At 48.4% G+C, this 16,933-nt stretch overlaps 1 protein-coding gene across 1 annotated transcript in view; it reads right to left on the reverse strand.

Annotated features, from left to right (window-relative positions):
• Positions 1-306: 306 nt before the first annotated feature.
• The window catches only part of DLGAP2 (DLG associated protein 2), a 96,162-nt gene continuing 79,535 nt past the window's right edge, over positions 307-16,933 (reverse strand). The window contains exons 9-11 of the mRNA XM_027122562.1: positions 9,572-9,663; positions 3,296-3,448; positions 307-905 (exon numbers count right to left, since the gene is read on the reverse strand). Coding sequence (XP_026978363.1) covers positions 687-905; positions 3,296-3,448; positions 9,572-9,663 — 464 coding nt within the window. The 3' untranslated portion in view covers positions 307-686. The remainder of the gene's footprint in view (positions 906-3,295; positions 3,449-9,571; positions 9,664-16,933) is intronic.

The raw sequence follows: 16,933 nt of genomic DNA on the forward strand, positions 1-16,933 counted from the left end.
ACTCTGCTCTGTTTCCATCTGTCTCTCCCTGCGTGAATGAACATTCAGCTGACTTTCTGACTGTGAAGATGCTGCGCTGAATATCTGTGGCGGGGGCGGACTTCTCACCCCCCAGGTTTCTGGAGAAGCACACGGCGGGGAGATTGGTGGCTGGAGAGATGACTTCTCATCACCATAGACTCGGCACAGAGAACCACGTGAGGGGTCAGCTGGGTTGAGGGCGCGGTGACCCCAGGCCACGGGTGGGGTCTTTCTTTCCTGCACTCAGGCTGTAGCACCTTCCTCTTGGGTGTCTAATGCCTCGAGTGAGTGGGGAGATGCACCCATTCATAGTTTTTTTTGTTATTCTTGCCTCTAATATCACACAATTTATAAAAATATAAATAACAAAGTGTGAACTGGGTTCCATCTCGAGAGGTGTTCCTCGTACCCCTCTGAGAACAGAGTGGGTATGTCAGGTGTCCCCACGCCTCTCCCTCCCTGCTGACGGGAAGCCAGGCCATCCGGGGAGAAGTCGTCGTGGCCGTGAGCTCGCAAACCGTGGACGTCAGGGTGTTCCAGGGTGTTTATGGCACAAACACAACAGCCGGGGCGAGCTCGCTGGAGGAGTGACACAGGAGTGACCAGGGATGTGATGCACGGCACGGGTGATGGGAAGAAGGGGAGGGAGGGGCGGGCCCGGAGCCCTAGAGCCGGGTCTGGGCCTCGGGGATGTAGATCTCGATGCTGTCGGCCCGCTCGCTGGCCGAGCTCTGGCGGAAGGACGCTGCCCTCTTGGCGGCCGCCAGACGCCTCCGGGCCTCCTGGCGCTGTCTGTCCGGCAGGTCCAGAGACTTCTCTCTGGTGATGGGAAGTTTGCCTTTGGGGGGCTTCTTTGGTATTGGAGGGGGGACCTTTCTTTCTTCCTGAAAAGCATCACAAGTCAAAATTGGGGCAGTCAGAGGAGCCTGGCCGTCCCCCCAGCTCACAGCCCCGCGCCCACCCAATGCCGCGTGACCCTGCCCGGGGTGGGCCTGCTGTGCCTGCCCCCAGATCCCCGGGGTGGGGGGAAGTGTTTACACACGAGGACATCCATCCTGCATGTGTGCGTGGGACGCCGCCCTAGTCTTAGAGTTATTTTGACCCTGTTGCTGGGCGAACACTTGACAAGTGCTCACAGGCTCACGTTCTTGAGTTTCCCAGGGGTCTTGGAAGATGCCGCCTGACAGCCCTGTCCTACGTGACAGTCTTTTCAACAGACTCCAAGGTCCAAGGACACGGACCAGGGAACCGATGTCCAGATTCTCTACTATGGGCCTTAAGCCCTTTGATATGAACTACATATGATGTTTCGCTTCCTTGGTAAAAGGATGCAAACAACTATTTCTGACCCTTAGCTCGTGTTCTCAAACAAGTCACCCCAAGATACGTGTATGCCTCTTCCAGAAAGAGAAATGGCACAATTCTGCAGCAAAGGAACACACAATGCTTGCAAGGGTCCTGGTGGAAGGCCTGTGTCCCACACTGTGTTCTCTATTTGCTGTGGCCCCTCGCTAACAAGGCCGGACCTTCCCAGTGGTTGGAGGGCGGGAACTCCGCAACCAGTATCCTTGTCAGGAAAGGGGATGTTGCATACGGGGCCCGGATGCTGCCTTTTCTGAGAAGATAGTCGTTGAGGGGGGGCACCCACTCCTCTCTTTCCCTTCAGCCTCCAAAAGAATCTGAAGGGCACGAGATGGGCCCGGGCTTGGCCATTAGCACAGGTTCAGGTGAACACATGGCAGAATCTTGATGTTGTGTGCTATTGTTTTTGGCAGGAAGATCGTTTGGGTGTCTGAACCTTTGTTCCCATGACTTATTTTAAAATGACTTGGACCAGAAGCAACGTCCCTCCCGGCTTTTTGGCAGGGGTACAATCAGGGGTAATTAATTCGTGAAGACTTGCAGCTATTTCAAAATTTAACCCCTGCCTTAAGTGCTTCACTGTGATTATCTCTCTCCTCTCCTTTCGCAGCCTCTGAACTATGGGACTGTAAGAAATCAACCATTCTTGTGAGTCTCCGTTTTCAAGAGGCTCACAGCCTTCCTGCAGTGGAAGCGGGGGGGCAGGTGGCCGAGCAGATCTATGAGGCAGAGCGTCAGGACTCGTGTCCCGAGTGCAGGACACAGAGCCTCGGCCGCGTTCAAGGGCTGCTCGCCTTCTGGACGGGGTGCTGTACCCTCAGCAGGAACCGTGTTCATTTTGAGGACTACTCTCTGTGTACAGTTGAGGTGGAAGGGATTATATTAGCTGTCAATTACCGAAGAATGAAAAATAGGGAGGATTTTTGCATATCATTGGACTAGTTTAATAAGTTGTATTTTTAGTGATTTCTTTGAAGAACTGTTTCATTTGGAATCATTACTTATGATTTCCTTCACTTCAAAACCAAACCATCGATTTCCTGGACTTGCTTATGTACAACCCGATGGTTTGCGGGCCCCTCAGCCCCGTTATCTGCGGTGAGGACTTTTTCAGCCGCCCGCAATGGAGCGATGGCCTCCAGCCTGGAGCCCCACAACGATGGTGGCAGCACGTTTCTGGGAAAATGGACGATGATGATGGTGCTTTCATTCTAACTATGTAGATATACACCCTGAACTACATATTAAACACCACTGTCCCAAGTATGTTGGATTAGTTTTCTTTATCGTTTTAATTGATAATGTCTGTCCAGAAACATCAGATTATGATTACGTAGAACTTCTCTAAAATGTGTTAGGAAGTCAATGTCTTTATAGCTAATTCACACTTATCTATCAGCCCCAGTAAAGATGATCTCTAGAGGGAAGAGGTGAAACCATAGGTTCAAACTTAATGGACAGTTTCAGCCTATTTCAGGGCCAGGAAGTTTACATCCTCAAATTGTTCAGGAAAGTTTCAAGTGTTCCCTGTCTTCAACTGCAGATGCGCCAACTGGAAAGTCTATCTCCACAGGAGGCATTGTAACTGAACTGAAACTTCCCCAGTGGGAAACCGTCTCAGTACAATCCAAACAGAGGTTTGATGGCGATAACACAGGGGACAGACCCTACCGGAAACGAGACCGCGGCAGACAACGTGAGTTTTGTTGGTGTCTTCCGGGAATTGTCAGCAAGAAAGGGTCTCATTACACATGCTGACGACTTTAGCTCCACCCCGATCACGCACACATGGGTTTATCCCTGAAAATCGGATCCCGTACTGTTAGTCAAAGACCGAGACACACATAATAACGTGGCATTTGGAGCACGTGGCCTGAACGCCGGGAGGTGGCAGCGGCAGGTGGGGGGTTACCTTCATCTCCGGGGACGCCAACTCCTTCCAGTCACTGAGCTTCAGCTGGTGCAGCTCGTCAAACTTCATGCTGACGTCCTGGACGGACAGCTGCAGCATGTCCCAGTACCCGGCCAGGTCCTGCGAGGTGGGCCTGGGCATGGCGCTGGGGTCCTGCCGACACATAGGCGCAGTTAGAGCTGCTAAGAACTCGGAGGGCGGGGGCGGGGCTGCTCTTCCCAAGGAAGCGGGTTAGGGAGAAGCCCCACGAGTTCAGAATCGGGTGAAGATATTCCCGAGGGCCCACGAGGATTCAGGAAGAGTTCCCTTAAGTATTTGCTGACAGTTAAAAAGTCTGAAGAGACTACATTCTGTATGGTTCCAACTCTAGGACCTGCTGGAAAAGGCAAAACTATGGAGACAGTAAAAGACCAGTGGCCATGGGGGTTGGGGGGAGGAGGGGTGACCAGGTGGAGCACAGAGGATTTTTAGGGCAGTGAACCTACTCTGTGGGATGCTGTAATGGTGGACGCATGTTAGTATCCATTTGTCCAAACCCATAGGATGTCCAACACCGAGAGTGAGCTCTGATGGGAACCACGGACCCTGGGTGGTGATGTGTCACTGGAGGTCCATCAGTTGTAATAAAGGACCACCTGGTGGGGATGCTGATGGTGGGGAAGCTGTGGTGTGTGCGGGCAGGGGGTGTATGGGATTTTTCTCTGTATTTTTCTGTATTTTCACTCAATTCTGTTGTGAACCTAAAACTGCTCTAAAAAATAAGGTCTATTAACCTGATTAAGAAAATGGGCAGAGGATCTGTCTTCCAAGGAAGACATACAGATGGCCAACAGGTGCATGAAAAGATGCCCAACATCACTAATCATCAGGGAAATGCAAACTGAAACCACAATGAGCTGTCACCTCACACCTGTCAGAATGGCTACCAACGAAAAGATAAGAGATAACAAAGTTAGTGAGAACGTGGAGAAAAGGAAGCCCTCGTGCACCGCTGGTGGGAATGTAAATTTGTGCAGCCGTGATGGAAAACAGTATGGCGTTTCCTCAAAAAATTAAAAATAGAACTAGCACACAATCCAGCAGTTCCACGTCTGGGTATTATGTGAAGAAAACAAGAACACTAATTCTAAAAGATATATGCACCCCAACGTTCACAGCAGCATTATTTATCAATACAATAGCCAAGACGTGGAAACAACCTAAATGTCCACCAACAGATGAATGGATAAAGGAGATATATATATATATATATATATACACACACACACACACACACACACACAATGGAATACTACTCAGCTATAAAAAAGAATGAAATCTTGCCATTTGAAACAACATGTAAGTCAGACAGAAAAAGAAAGATACTGTATGATTTAACTGATATGCGGAATCTAAAAATCAAAACGAGTGAACAAAAATCAAAATGAGTGAAATAGAGTCATAGATACAGAGAAGAAACGGCTGGTTGCAGAGGGAAGGGGGTGGGGGGAAGAGAGAAATAGGTGAGGGAGATTAAGGGCTATGAGCTTCCAGTTGCAAAATAAATGAAATGTACAGTGTGGGGGATACAGTCAATAATTATGTAACGCCTTTGTGTGCTGACATATCGTGACTAGACTCACTGTGGTGATCAGCTTGAAACATCAAATCACTGTGTTTTGTAACAGGAACTAACAGTGTTGTAGGTCAGTTGTATTTCAAAAACAAACAAAGAAACAAACTCTTAGAAAAAGAGATGAGACTTGTGGTTACTGGAGATGGGGTGGGGAGTGGCAGAAGGGGGTCAAAAGGTACAAACTTCCAGTTACAGGATAAACAGGTGCTAGGGACGCGATACCCAACACGATAAATACCACCAACGCTGCTGTGTGTTATACAGGTAAGCTGTTAGGACAGTAAATCCTAAAAGTTCTCACTGCAAGGGAAAATATATTTTTTCTATTTCTTTACCTTTGTACCCATAGGAGATGATGGATGTTCACTAAGCTTATAGTGATAATTATTTCATGATGTATGTAAGTCACATCATTATGTGGTACCCCTTACATTTATTCAGTGCTGTATGTTAATTATATCACAACACAACTGGAGGAAATGAGAAGAAGAAAAATAAAGTCTACTGAAGAATACACGTGTAGTTACATTCCTTCACTGTTTCATTTTGAAAACGCTTTCTTGGAACCTGGGATGGTGGTACATGTTAAGGCTCCAGCCGCTTGACAGTTCATTCAGGCCCCAGGGTTCTGGTCGCCTGTGGGGTTACTGGGAAGCTGGTGCCCAGGAAGGGTCTGCAGTGGTGCTGGTGGTCATAGGCGCTGGGGAGATGGGCCTGGAGCCACGGCCATTTCTGTTTGTTCTCTGAGCGGTCTCAGCCCTGCTTCTGAAGGTCAGGGATGCCCTACAAATGTACCATCGATGTACCATCGTCGCTCCCATGTGGAGGGAGGGCAGGCACGTCGATCTCCTGAAGGGTCAGCACTGTCTCGGGGACAGGTCCCCGCCCTTGGAACGTGCAGGTGATGTCACGGAGCGGCACACGGGCAGCCATGGGCGCATGTGGTCCCGAGGTGGGTTTGCTTCTGCACACGGCGCCTGAGGTATGTGTAGTTTCAATGAGTTGTCTCTACTTAAAGCCGGGTGACTCCACAGGAGCAGAGGGGGGCCCTACAGTGCCCTGGCCACGCCCCTGGCGCCCAGTGCCGGCTGGTGACCACGGCCTCGAGTTCCCCGGGCCGCGTGACCTGCCTGCAGGCACCTGAGTTTGCCACCCTCGGGTTAAGGGTGTGAATTTTTCTGGTGTGGTTCCCTTGATTCAGTGTGGGGCTATCTCAGGTTAAACAGACGGAGAAATTTCTGATAGGTAAACATTTATCTGAATTTGCTTAAAATGTGCCATTTCCGGCTTGTTCATAAGTCCTTCCCATGAAGCACATCAGGAACTTCTATTTGGTTGGGTTTAAACTTCCTTTAACTTTTGTCTTAGTCCATCTGGGCTGAGAGAACAAGAAAACCACAGACTGGGGGCTTATGAACAGCACAGTCTACTTCTCCCAGTGCTGGAGGCTGGACGTCCAAGGTCAAGGTGCTGGCAGATCCTGTGTCGGGTGAGGACCCCCTTCCTGGTTCACAGACGGCGTTTTCTCTCTTGTGTCCTCACGTGGAGGAAGGGCTGGGGGCTCTCTGGGGTCTCTGTTATGAGGGCACTGATCCCAGCATGGGGGCCCCACCCTCATGACCTCGTCATGTGAATGTTTGGGGACACAGACATTCAGTCCTGGTTCCACATCCACACCCACTAGGTCACTCTTTGAGCCCCGTCTGTTCTGCTGATGCAGCCAGATGGCAGCTGTGCTGACCTGAGGGCAGACGGTAAGAACCACTGTCCAAGCGACTTGCACAAAATGCCCTTGTTTTCTCCTTCTCTGTCTGGAGTGAAAGTTGCAACCCAGGGCCGCTGTCTGCGGTTTGAAGCTCGTTCTCCATTGAGCCACCAGGAGGCGAACTGGGCCTGTGGATCGAGGAGCCCAATGGGCAGGTGCAGGGTCAGGGTCAGGGTCAGGGTCAGGTGCAGGTGCAGGTTCAGGGTCAGGTGCAGGTTCAGGGTCAGGGTCAGGTGCAGGGTCAGGTTCAGGGTCAGGGTCAGGGTCAGGTGCAGGGTCAGTGTCAGGGTCAGAGTCAGGGGCAGGTTCACGGGCAGGGTCAGGGTCAGGTGCAGGGTCAGGGGAAGGTTCGGGGGCAGGTGCAGGTTCAGGTGCAAGGTCAGGTGCAGGCTCAGGGGCAGGGGCTGGGGCAGGAGGTTCCTCCAGTCGCCTGGGTTGTCATGTACTTGCCTGTCTGAGCTCAGCCACTGCTTGTGAAGAAAAACAGAGCGAAGGTCTTGCCTCCGGGCCGTGCTCTGCAGGTGACGGGGGTGCACAGGGGCTCCCTGGACAGTCGGGGCTGGGGGGACTCCTCCCCCCAAAGGTGGGTCCTCAGCTGCTCTTCTGGAAGATGACACAAGTACAACGTCCTCTCCCACAGGTGCAGGCGTGATGGGGCCTGAACGTGTCCGAGGGATGGAACGGCTCCCCAGGTGGGACTTCGGGCCCTGGTCCTGCCCCACGGCTGTGCTGAGGCTCATGTCGCCCGAGAGTGGACTCTGTGGTCACCTGCCCTCCCCGCTGGACCGGCGAAACCTTTGTCCTCTGGGCTCCCAGGGAGCAGAGGCCGTGGCGTCGGTGGAACTGGGCATGGCCAGGGTCTGGCTCTGCACGGGAGGCGGCTGCATCTGCGTCCACTGGACATTCAGATGCCCGATCTGTTTGTAAGTCTCATTTTTTCATGTCAGTGGTGAGCCAGGCCGGTCCCCTACCCCAGCAACGTGTACAGAGCCATCCGTCCTTGCTAACCGCAGGCCGTGGGGTCCAGGTGGGATGTGGGCTCTGAGGCTCCATGTTCCGGAACATTCTCTGGGAGCTGTGTGTCCTGAGAAGGGCTGAGAAGAGACCGTGGGTCGTGTTCAAGTACACTGTTAGACCGGCCGGTCTGAGCGTGACTCCATTTCTCCCTGCTCTGGGGTGCTGAGCCGCTGGCCCGAGAGGTACCGGTATCGACCCGCCAGCTTCAAGGGTGGGTCCTGCCCGGTGTCGTCCATCCTAAATAGCTGGTGGGCTCTTGACGCATCTCCTTGACTGAAAACTAGTCACCGGTCTAAAGTTGCAAAGTGTGGACAGTGTGGCTTTGCTGAGCAAGGCCCCTGCTTGCACTGTCAGCATTTCAGCATTTCTGCTGACAGGCCTGCTGAGGGCCCCAGCCTGACCTCCTCCAACACATGCTCCAGACTCTTTTGGTCTAATCCTAGACGGAGGTCAAAAGAAATGGAAGCAGTCATGCCAGACTTTTGAAGGTTAACACAAAACGCAATCTGACATGTATAAGAGGGATCAAAAGTATAAGAGGGTGGATAATTTTTAAGTCTAGTATCAGCTGCTCTGGCAGAGAAGACATGCAGGTTTTATAAGCTTGAATAATGTGTCTCTGCTGAGTGTAGGGTGCTGAAGATGGGGACGACCCTCCCCACCAGACTCGGTGGAATACGGAACATGCTCTCCAACGGCCTGAATCAATTCCTTAAAGGTGATCCATTAAATACACACGACGGAGGACGCTAGAACATGCCCAGTAAACATAATAACTGAATGTTTCCGCAGCGGTGTGTTTCTTTCAGGGACTCGAAACCTGCCTGTTTCCCCTTTTAAATGTTGATTATAACTTCACGTCATAGGCAACCAGGCGGTAACTCTTTAAATTTCATGATGAACTTGAATGGGATTAATTGGAAAATATCAGAGAAAACATACTTTTTAATGATCCTGATTAAAAGGGATAAATTGACAACTCTGACGTGCTCTGCTGCCTTTGATGTGGAAGAACGTTCTGTAAATCCACACGCCTCCTTGTACATTTAAAAGCCAAACAAAACGAAATCAAACCACCTTGAACCATTGCTATGGGAGACCCTGCAGAGACCTACTTGTGTTTCAATGAAAATGCTTGGTCTGAAAGAAGTCAGTGTATGGATTATAAATAAAAGAACCTGTAAAGAAGTCAGTGTATGGATTATGAATAAAAGAACCTGTAAACCTGTAAAGTGATTACTGTTTAGTTATTTCTCCAAATAATATCAAGTGAATATTTTCTTTAGTCAGATAATGTGTGTGTAACAATATATATTTATATTTATTTATACGTAGTATAGTATACATATAGGTAAGAGTGTCCCCTTGATCTTTTCAGGAAGATCAGAACCAAGTTTAATGCCAACCATATCACCTAATTTAGTCCATGGTATTTCTGTTCACTCCTGACTGTAACATAATAAAGCGCAAATTATTTCTAAAATCTCTTCCTAATCTCTTGCACTGTGGTTGTTTACGTGTTTCTATTCAAGCCACCTGCTAGCACTGTCCTCACTGTGACACCCACCGTGACAGTGATTTACGCTTCCCCTCCATCCTGGGGTCCCCTGGGGGACAGCCAGGTGGCAGAGGACACCCCTCACGGCTGGGGAAACACCTGACTCCTTCCCACCCCTGCCCCTCCCCTGCCCATACCCCCATGGCCTCTCTGCTTTGGCTGCACTTTTAAATCCCCCCCAAAGCTGGGAGTGTCCCCCTACTCATTCACCAGGCTGCACAGGTGCAGGGATCTTTTAACAGGCGGGAACGCGGTGAGCACAGAAAGAACGGACGTTCAGCTTGGTTACAAGGGGCCGAGGTTACCTGAGGATCCACTTACCATGTTCTGTTGGCAAAGCCAGTAAAACTGTTGGAATTTCTGCGACATCAGAAGCTGGGCACTGCCAACAGCGCTCCTGATTTTCCCGAGAACTGTTAAAAAAAAAACAAGGTCAATTAAAAAACAAAAGCAAAAGCATTACACAAAGGGGGTATGACCCAAAGAGCAAAAGCTATTATTCTATCAGCTCTGTTACTGGAGGTGAAACTGTTCAGTTAAGTATGGCCACGGGCTGAACTGTCTTTCCGTCTGCTCCATTCCTGAGCAGGAAGGAAATTCAAAGACGACCTGTCCTACGGAGAGAAGCAAGTCAGAAAGAGAAAGACAAATACCGTGTGCTAACACATACATATGGAATCTAAGAAAAAAAAAAAAAAAGGTCATGAAGAACCTAGGGGCAAGACGGGAATAAAGACACAGACCTACTAGAGAATGGACTTGAGGACATGGGGAGGGGGAAGGGGAAGCTGGGATGAAGTGAGAGAGAGGCATGGACATATATACACTACCAAATGTAAAATAGCTAGCTAGTGGGAAGCAGCCGCATAGCACAGGGAGATCAGCTCGGTGCTTTGTGACCACGTAGAGGGGTGGGATAGGGAGGGTGGGAGGGAGGGAAACGCAAGAGGGAGGAGATATGGGGACATATGTATATGTATAAGTGATTCACTTTGTTATAAAGCAGAAACTAACACACCATTGTAAAGCAATCATACTCCAATAAAGATGTTAAAAAAAAAAAAAAGACGATCAAATGCCAGCTGCTAGGATACTTCAGTGTTGGGGGAAATTTAGCTTAGAAAGGTACTGCTAACACCACCAAGCCCTTCGGGGGTCAGCAGGGTGACCAGTTCCCCCGACCTCCTCACATCACCATCCGCTGACCCGTGGAAGCGCCACGTTCGGTGCTAGTGAGAACATCCCGCTTCGGGGCACCCTGTGGGCCAGCTCAGCTTTCAGGGGGTTGGAAGTGTCAGTTTAATCCAGAAACGATTTCTAAGTTGTAAGACTTTAATCAAATAGCACTTAAAAATGTAAATAATATAGTTTTGTCCGTGGAAAGGATTTAACCAATTACCCGAGAGCTATGACAGCTCTGGGGTTTTAACTGGGCATGAAATTTGTGGGAAAACCCCACACCTGCTACCTCCAGGGGCCTCCATACTTCCCATCTTTCTGCCCCAATCCTTCCTTAGCCTGTGTAAACGTCGTCATTATTTTGGAAATAATAGCTTTGGTGGATCCCAGCTCCCACGATCCTCGAAAGCACGTAGCAACCTGTAGGAGAACATTTCTGGCGACTCTACCCAGGCCCACTTATCTCTGACGTTTCGTCTGTAAGCAACAGTTCCCAGCTATTTCACTGAGCTTACACAGCATCCTCCTCTGATGGCCAGAAGCATCTTCTCTTCTGGGTCCCCCTCGAGACTCTGTGCAGAACACAGATAACACAGCCACACGGAACCCCTGAAACTCAAAGTCGGGCCAGTTTGCTAGGCTGGCCATTCCCTCAGGCTTTCAGGAGAGCAGCGCAAGCTTGTCTCCAGTGCCCTGCGGGCAAGCCTTCAGGAAAAAGGGGGTTTTAGCCTGGAGGTGCGTCCGTCGCGAAGCAGAGACACAGCCATCACCACTAACAGGCTAGTTAAGTACTTACTCTGGACAGAATGCTTACGTCCTTGCGGTTTTATCTGGAGAAGAGCCCACAGAAGCCAACCCTATCAGCACGTGAGTCACCTGGGGGTCTGGTTCCAGGCAGATTCTGACTCAGGGGGTCTGGGGTGGCGCCTGAGACCTGGCATTTCCACAGAGGTGGAGCCTGAGTCCAGAGAAGTAAACTCAATTTCATTACCTTTCTCCCCAATTTCCCAAACATTAGTAATTTGGACAGGCAGCCTTCAATAAGATGACTTGAGACGTTTAACGTGCGTTAGAAAGTGGAATCAAAGACTGATTCCTGAGCCTGGCCACACAGCTGCTGAGACCCTGTTCCTCGGCCTCCCTCGAAGGGAACGGAGTCACAGACACCGTTGGGAAGGGCCTCGATCCCACGTAACCAAGTGTCACATGTTGGAACCGATGTCCCAGAAATAAACCCATTGCTGTGAGGGGTGCTGAGGACACATCCTAATGTAACAGAAATCAGCCACGCAACAGAAGGGACAGCACAGCCTTCATTTTTACAGCGTGAGGATGTGGCCCCACAGACAACGTGTTCGTAACACGATGCTCTCCTGGGGAAGTTAATGGACTGCAACACTTCTTAGTTTGCCTGTGTTTTCTCACTTGTCCAGATTGTTGCTCTCCAAAGTTTTATTATGGCAAATTTCACACGCAGAAAACTTGAAAGAAAGTATCACAAGCACCTCCACCCCATCCCTTAGAAGCACCAATCTCGGGGCGGGTTTATTTTCCTGACCCACTTGGATAAGCTGTGGCCAGAGCCCCATCTGCCGTCATCCTGTACGACCACAGCGCCATGACCGCTCCTAAGAAATGAATAGTTCCCTAATATCATCCAGTTCTAGCTTGTCCTAAAATATGAAGAATTAAAAATGTAACTTTTAATACAAGTGAGTTAGCTGGATAACACTCTGGCATCCTTTCAGGCTTAAAAAAATATATATTGTCTTGTCAGCATCTTGACACCTGGGCCCTCGTGTCTCCTACCAATCCACTGCGAGAGGGGCTTACGCCCCCAGACCCCCCCATCCCGCCCATCTCCTCTGTCTGCTTTGCCTGCAGCCTTGCACGAGGGCAGTGGGGTTGGAGCACCTCCTGGAAGGGCCGAAAATACTGCCTACTTTGTTCCCAGTTTGATTCCCCAAACTGAATATGTTTCTGCAGCTCTGGTCCCACTGCTGCTGAGTGGAAGAGTTAGCTTTGTTTTTGAAAAGTTGAATTTTCACTTGTAAACCCCTATAACTTACATGACTGATGAAAACCTTTCAGGAGACTTGTTTTAATCAAGCTGTCACTGCAGGAATATATAGAAGTGACTCATGGATAAGTGCACTTCTTTTCACTGACTCTATGCTTCCTGAAATGGTATTTATTTATTTATTGTTAATTTCTCTAAAGCCTCAGTTTCTTTTTTTTTTTAATTTATTTTTTTATACAGCAGGTTCTTATTAGCTATCCATTTTATACATATTAGTGTATATATGTCAATCCCAATTTAAAAAGTCAATCAGTTTTACCCATTTTGAGGTTTTAATCCCCAATCTTCATATTCTTCTTTAAATGTACTTCCACGGAAGTGTTAATGTAAAGTACTTCCGTTTATCATCTTTAGCACAACATGGACAGGTGGGTGATATGTGGGTGTTGAGTTAATGCAGTGGAGACTTATTATAAAGGGTGTAAATTGATTATTGCTAGAGAGAGATAATGGCTGTGAGAGTGTAGCTAATGACCTGATGGCAAATGGCAGGAGAATTTGCTGCTCAGTGAATGGGGATGATTCTATCTGATACCTATAATGTAAATAGCGTCCTATAATTGCAAGGAATTTGAGGCGAAAATTCAATTTATTCTTTTCCACTATCCTTCCCTAATTTCGTCACAGTTTAGACACTTTCTTTCAAGAGCTACAGATTAGGACGTGTGCTCATCAGAATGCAAACCTACAACGAACCTGAGACAACCCTGGCCTTTGATGTACAAAGAAATTGGATGAACTGACTTTGCTCCTTTAATTTATTTTTCACGCGTGTTCCACAATTTTCCATTCTATCTAAATTTGCTGTGAAATGCCAGGACAACATTTACACTATTCTTTTCTTTCAAAATTCGAGGTGGGTTTTTCTAAAATCGGCAGACTGTTTGAAACGATCATTTGAAGATGTATTACTCCGGGATCTCTTGGGATTCCCGCCTGACTCATTTCGTAGAGCAGGCTGGGGGACACGGCTGCTTCCACAAACCCCCTCGCTTCCGGACCTCTGGCTTGATCATTTTCGTTTCGTTTCGTGTTTCTTGAGCATACGTTTCTTTTTATGCTCCAGTTTGCCTGCGGCCACTGGGTGGATGGGCTGTGTGGGGACATCTCCGTCGGGCACTTACCACATCCTTAGCAAGAGCCGGGACACAACCAGGCTTGTGTGTCCTGGCAGGGGTCTGGAAGCAGTGGCTGTACGTTCCCTGGAGGACTGGTCAGATCTCAGAGGCTGTAGCAGCTGTGCCGCTCAGAAGCATCATCATTAGCTCTGGTCTTCAATGTGCTGTCTTTGCTGATGGGGACTCCTGGGCAAACTGCAGACCCAGGGGCAGTTTCTCTGTGGCCCATGTCCTCCTCGTCCCCTGCATTGCCACGTGGCCCACGAGTCCTCAGGGTCACTCTACTTGTTGTCTGCTCTTCCCTGGGCACAGCGACCGAGCCACGCCCCCTGCCACCGCCGCCATCCAGGGAGCATCGCCCCTCCGCACGGAAGGACTGGGGGACCCATGCTGGACACCGAACCCCGACATCGGCGCTAACGTGACTAGTGAAGCCGGGGTCCCTTAGATGAGGAAGGAAATCATCAAAGCCCCCAGCTCTGTGAGTCTGTGGGTCCACGCATCGGACTTGGTGATGTTCAGATTATTAGCTTTGGGGCAGAGCTGTTCTGGGGGCGAGAGAACGTCCCAACACCTCTCGAGAGACCCCATTGTTGAGTTCCTTATACCATTCATATTTCTACAGACCTGCTGAGTAAGATCTTTGTGGTTCTGGAACCATTTCTTTTATTTCAGAAAACATCCTATTGTTTTTGTGCCACTTACCCGTTTGGTTTAACATAATTAACACAAAAATCCCAAAACACTAGTCTAGTGATGGTTTACAATCCCTCCAGAATATATAAATATATATAATATAAATATATTATAAATATATATAATATATTTATATAATATAAATATATTATAAATATATATAAATAAAAATATATATATAAATATATAAAAATATATATTTATTATATTTTTATATATAATATAAATATATTATAAATATATGTGAATATATATTATAAATATATATTTATATAATATAAATATATTATAAATATATATAATATTTATGTATTAACAATAGGAAGCCTGCTTTAACATGACTTAACTTGAACCAGTATTTAACTGGGCTCATGATGTTTTTATTAACCACAGAGGGCTGAATGAATCTAAATTCGTTCAATCGACTCAGTGAGCTGTGATTATAAAATTACAGTTCAGGAGAAAAGTTATCTCATGTAATGGAAATTTCAATATTCCAAGCTCAGGGTTTTGGTTCAACAGCCATGTAATTTAAGCTTCGCTTTTTGAAAGGGCCGTAACCAATAACCCTGTATCTGTTCTTAAAATGAGGACTGGACTTGAAGGTGATCTGACCTTTAAACATTACTAGGGAAACAACTAAACGTGACTGGTACGGTGCTGGCTTAATGGGCAAAGCATACAGTTCAGGTTCAAAACAACTGTTCTGTCATCCTTGTCCACAAAAAAATAAAGCCAGGCAAATAAGAGAAGAAATTAAGAAAATCATAAAAAGGACCCAGCAGATCTGTTCTCTGTTCTTTGCCTCCGAGCCTCATAGAAATGCAGTCGCACGTAGTTATTAAACGGTGGTAGGAAAACCCACGCAGAGTCACGATTATTGAGCTGGTGCCTGAGGAACGGGGTCTTCCCCAGCCTGGCCGAGGGCGACTGCAGGATGCGTGGGGTTTAGATGCTATGCTTTAAGAAGGCGTGAGCAGGGCTGCAACCCACCCCGGGTGTGAAGGCCGCACCTCTTCCCGCCTTCTTCCTCTCTCTGACTCTCAGCTGCACAGGGCTTCTGCCACGCACTGCTGGTGGATAATCGATGTACCAAGTGCGAGCCTTCCAGGAGCCTAAGATGTCAAACGACAGCGGGGCCCGGGCGGTAAGAGCTCTGGGAAAACGCAGAGCCGTCCCCACCTTTGAGCAGCATGTCCCCAAGGCAGTGGAGGACGACAGAGCCCAGGGACTCGAGAGGTAGTGGCTCAGCCTTCCCCTTGGTCAGGTGCAGAGTCCACGTCTAAGGGAAGGTCTTCCTGGAGGGTCTCCCAGCCAGTTCTCTGCCTCTGCTTGTGCCCCTGATCCTGCTCTCTCATCACCATCCCCCCGCCGACCTGCTTGACCAAACCCACCTCCCCGCAAGGTCCAGCCAAGATGTCACCGTCACCAGGAAGCCTTCTCAGACTTTCCCTGCCGGCAGCATCTCTCAGGCTCCTGAGAGAGTCTTTTAAAAGCACTGGATCTGCACTGCTCTTGCTACACTTTATATTTCTCACTCGCCATGAGCAGCTCTGCCCTGGTCTTACTTCACCCCTTCTTAAGTCACTGCAGCTTCCGTGCTATACACTCCTTTTCGTATCCACCTGCAGTCTATCGAACGACTCATAGTATGGGTTCAGCAAATATCTGCTGGGTGTTTACAAGATGCAGAGAGTCCAGAGAAGGTCCCAAAAAGATAGAAAAAAACTTGTGTATGGAAATACAATTGAGGGACGGCAGAAACTCCCTTTCCTCTCTGCCTTGTTGAAGGAAAAATGTGTTCTCCAGATGTCCAGTAATAAGGCAACTGAACATCCTAAGTGATGGACTGTTACTGTTGATGTGGGTCACTGCAGATCATCAAATCGTATTTTAGACACAGTACACTTACGGCATTACTCCCAGAATTTTCTTGAACGCCCCAGTGGCAAGAAAATCATAACTTAGGACAACGCTTCAGCGCTGAAGCCTTTTAATTTCACCTCTTAACTTCCAAGGGCTGAGGCACAACCCAAGTATGTATTTTAAGGCTCAGGGATTCTCTCTGGACCACAAATGGGTGTCACAGATTCAGAGAATCAGAATGAAGTAAACGGCCAGGGATAGGGGCTCCACATTTTCTAAAAGAGCAGAAGAAGACAGTGTTAGGATACAAAGGACAAGTTCCCAGGAATGGAACATCTGGACTGAAGAATGTCGGGCAGCGTGGTGGGAAAGCACAGCTTTTGACAAAAGACAGCTCTGACTTCGAGCCTGGATTCCACTGCTCTACTCTGTGGAATGTGAGGCAAGATTTTAACCTCTCTGAACCTCAGTTTCTTAACTTCCATAAAGGTGACAGTATTTTCTAGGTATCATGATATGCTGAGCCCTTGAAGATGTAAGTGACGTACTTAGCGTAGCCCTTGGCACTGTGTTCAGTACAGGAAGGCTTAGAGATTTCTTTTAAAAAACATATCTTTAAAAAAAACTATAATCCTTGATAAAATCGTAACTGAATTAGCGGTACACACTAAATATGGAAAATCATGACACGGCAGGTTTTGCTCTGTGTTGCCTTACAAACACAGCAAGGACTCAAGGCCTCCA

Source organism: Aethalodelphis obliquidens, unplaced genomic scaffold (genome assembly GCF_003676395.1).
Source record: "Aethalodelphis obliquidens isolate GAN/ISIS:26980383/991018 unplaced genomic scaffold, ASM367639v1 scaffold25, whole genome shotgun sequence".
In the NCBI taxonomy this organism is placed as follows: domain Eukaryota; kingdom Metazoa; phylum Chordata; class Mammalia; order Artiodactyla; family Delphinidae; genus Aethalodelphis; species Aethalodelphis obliquidens.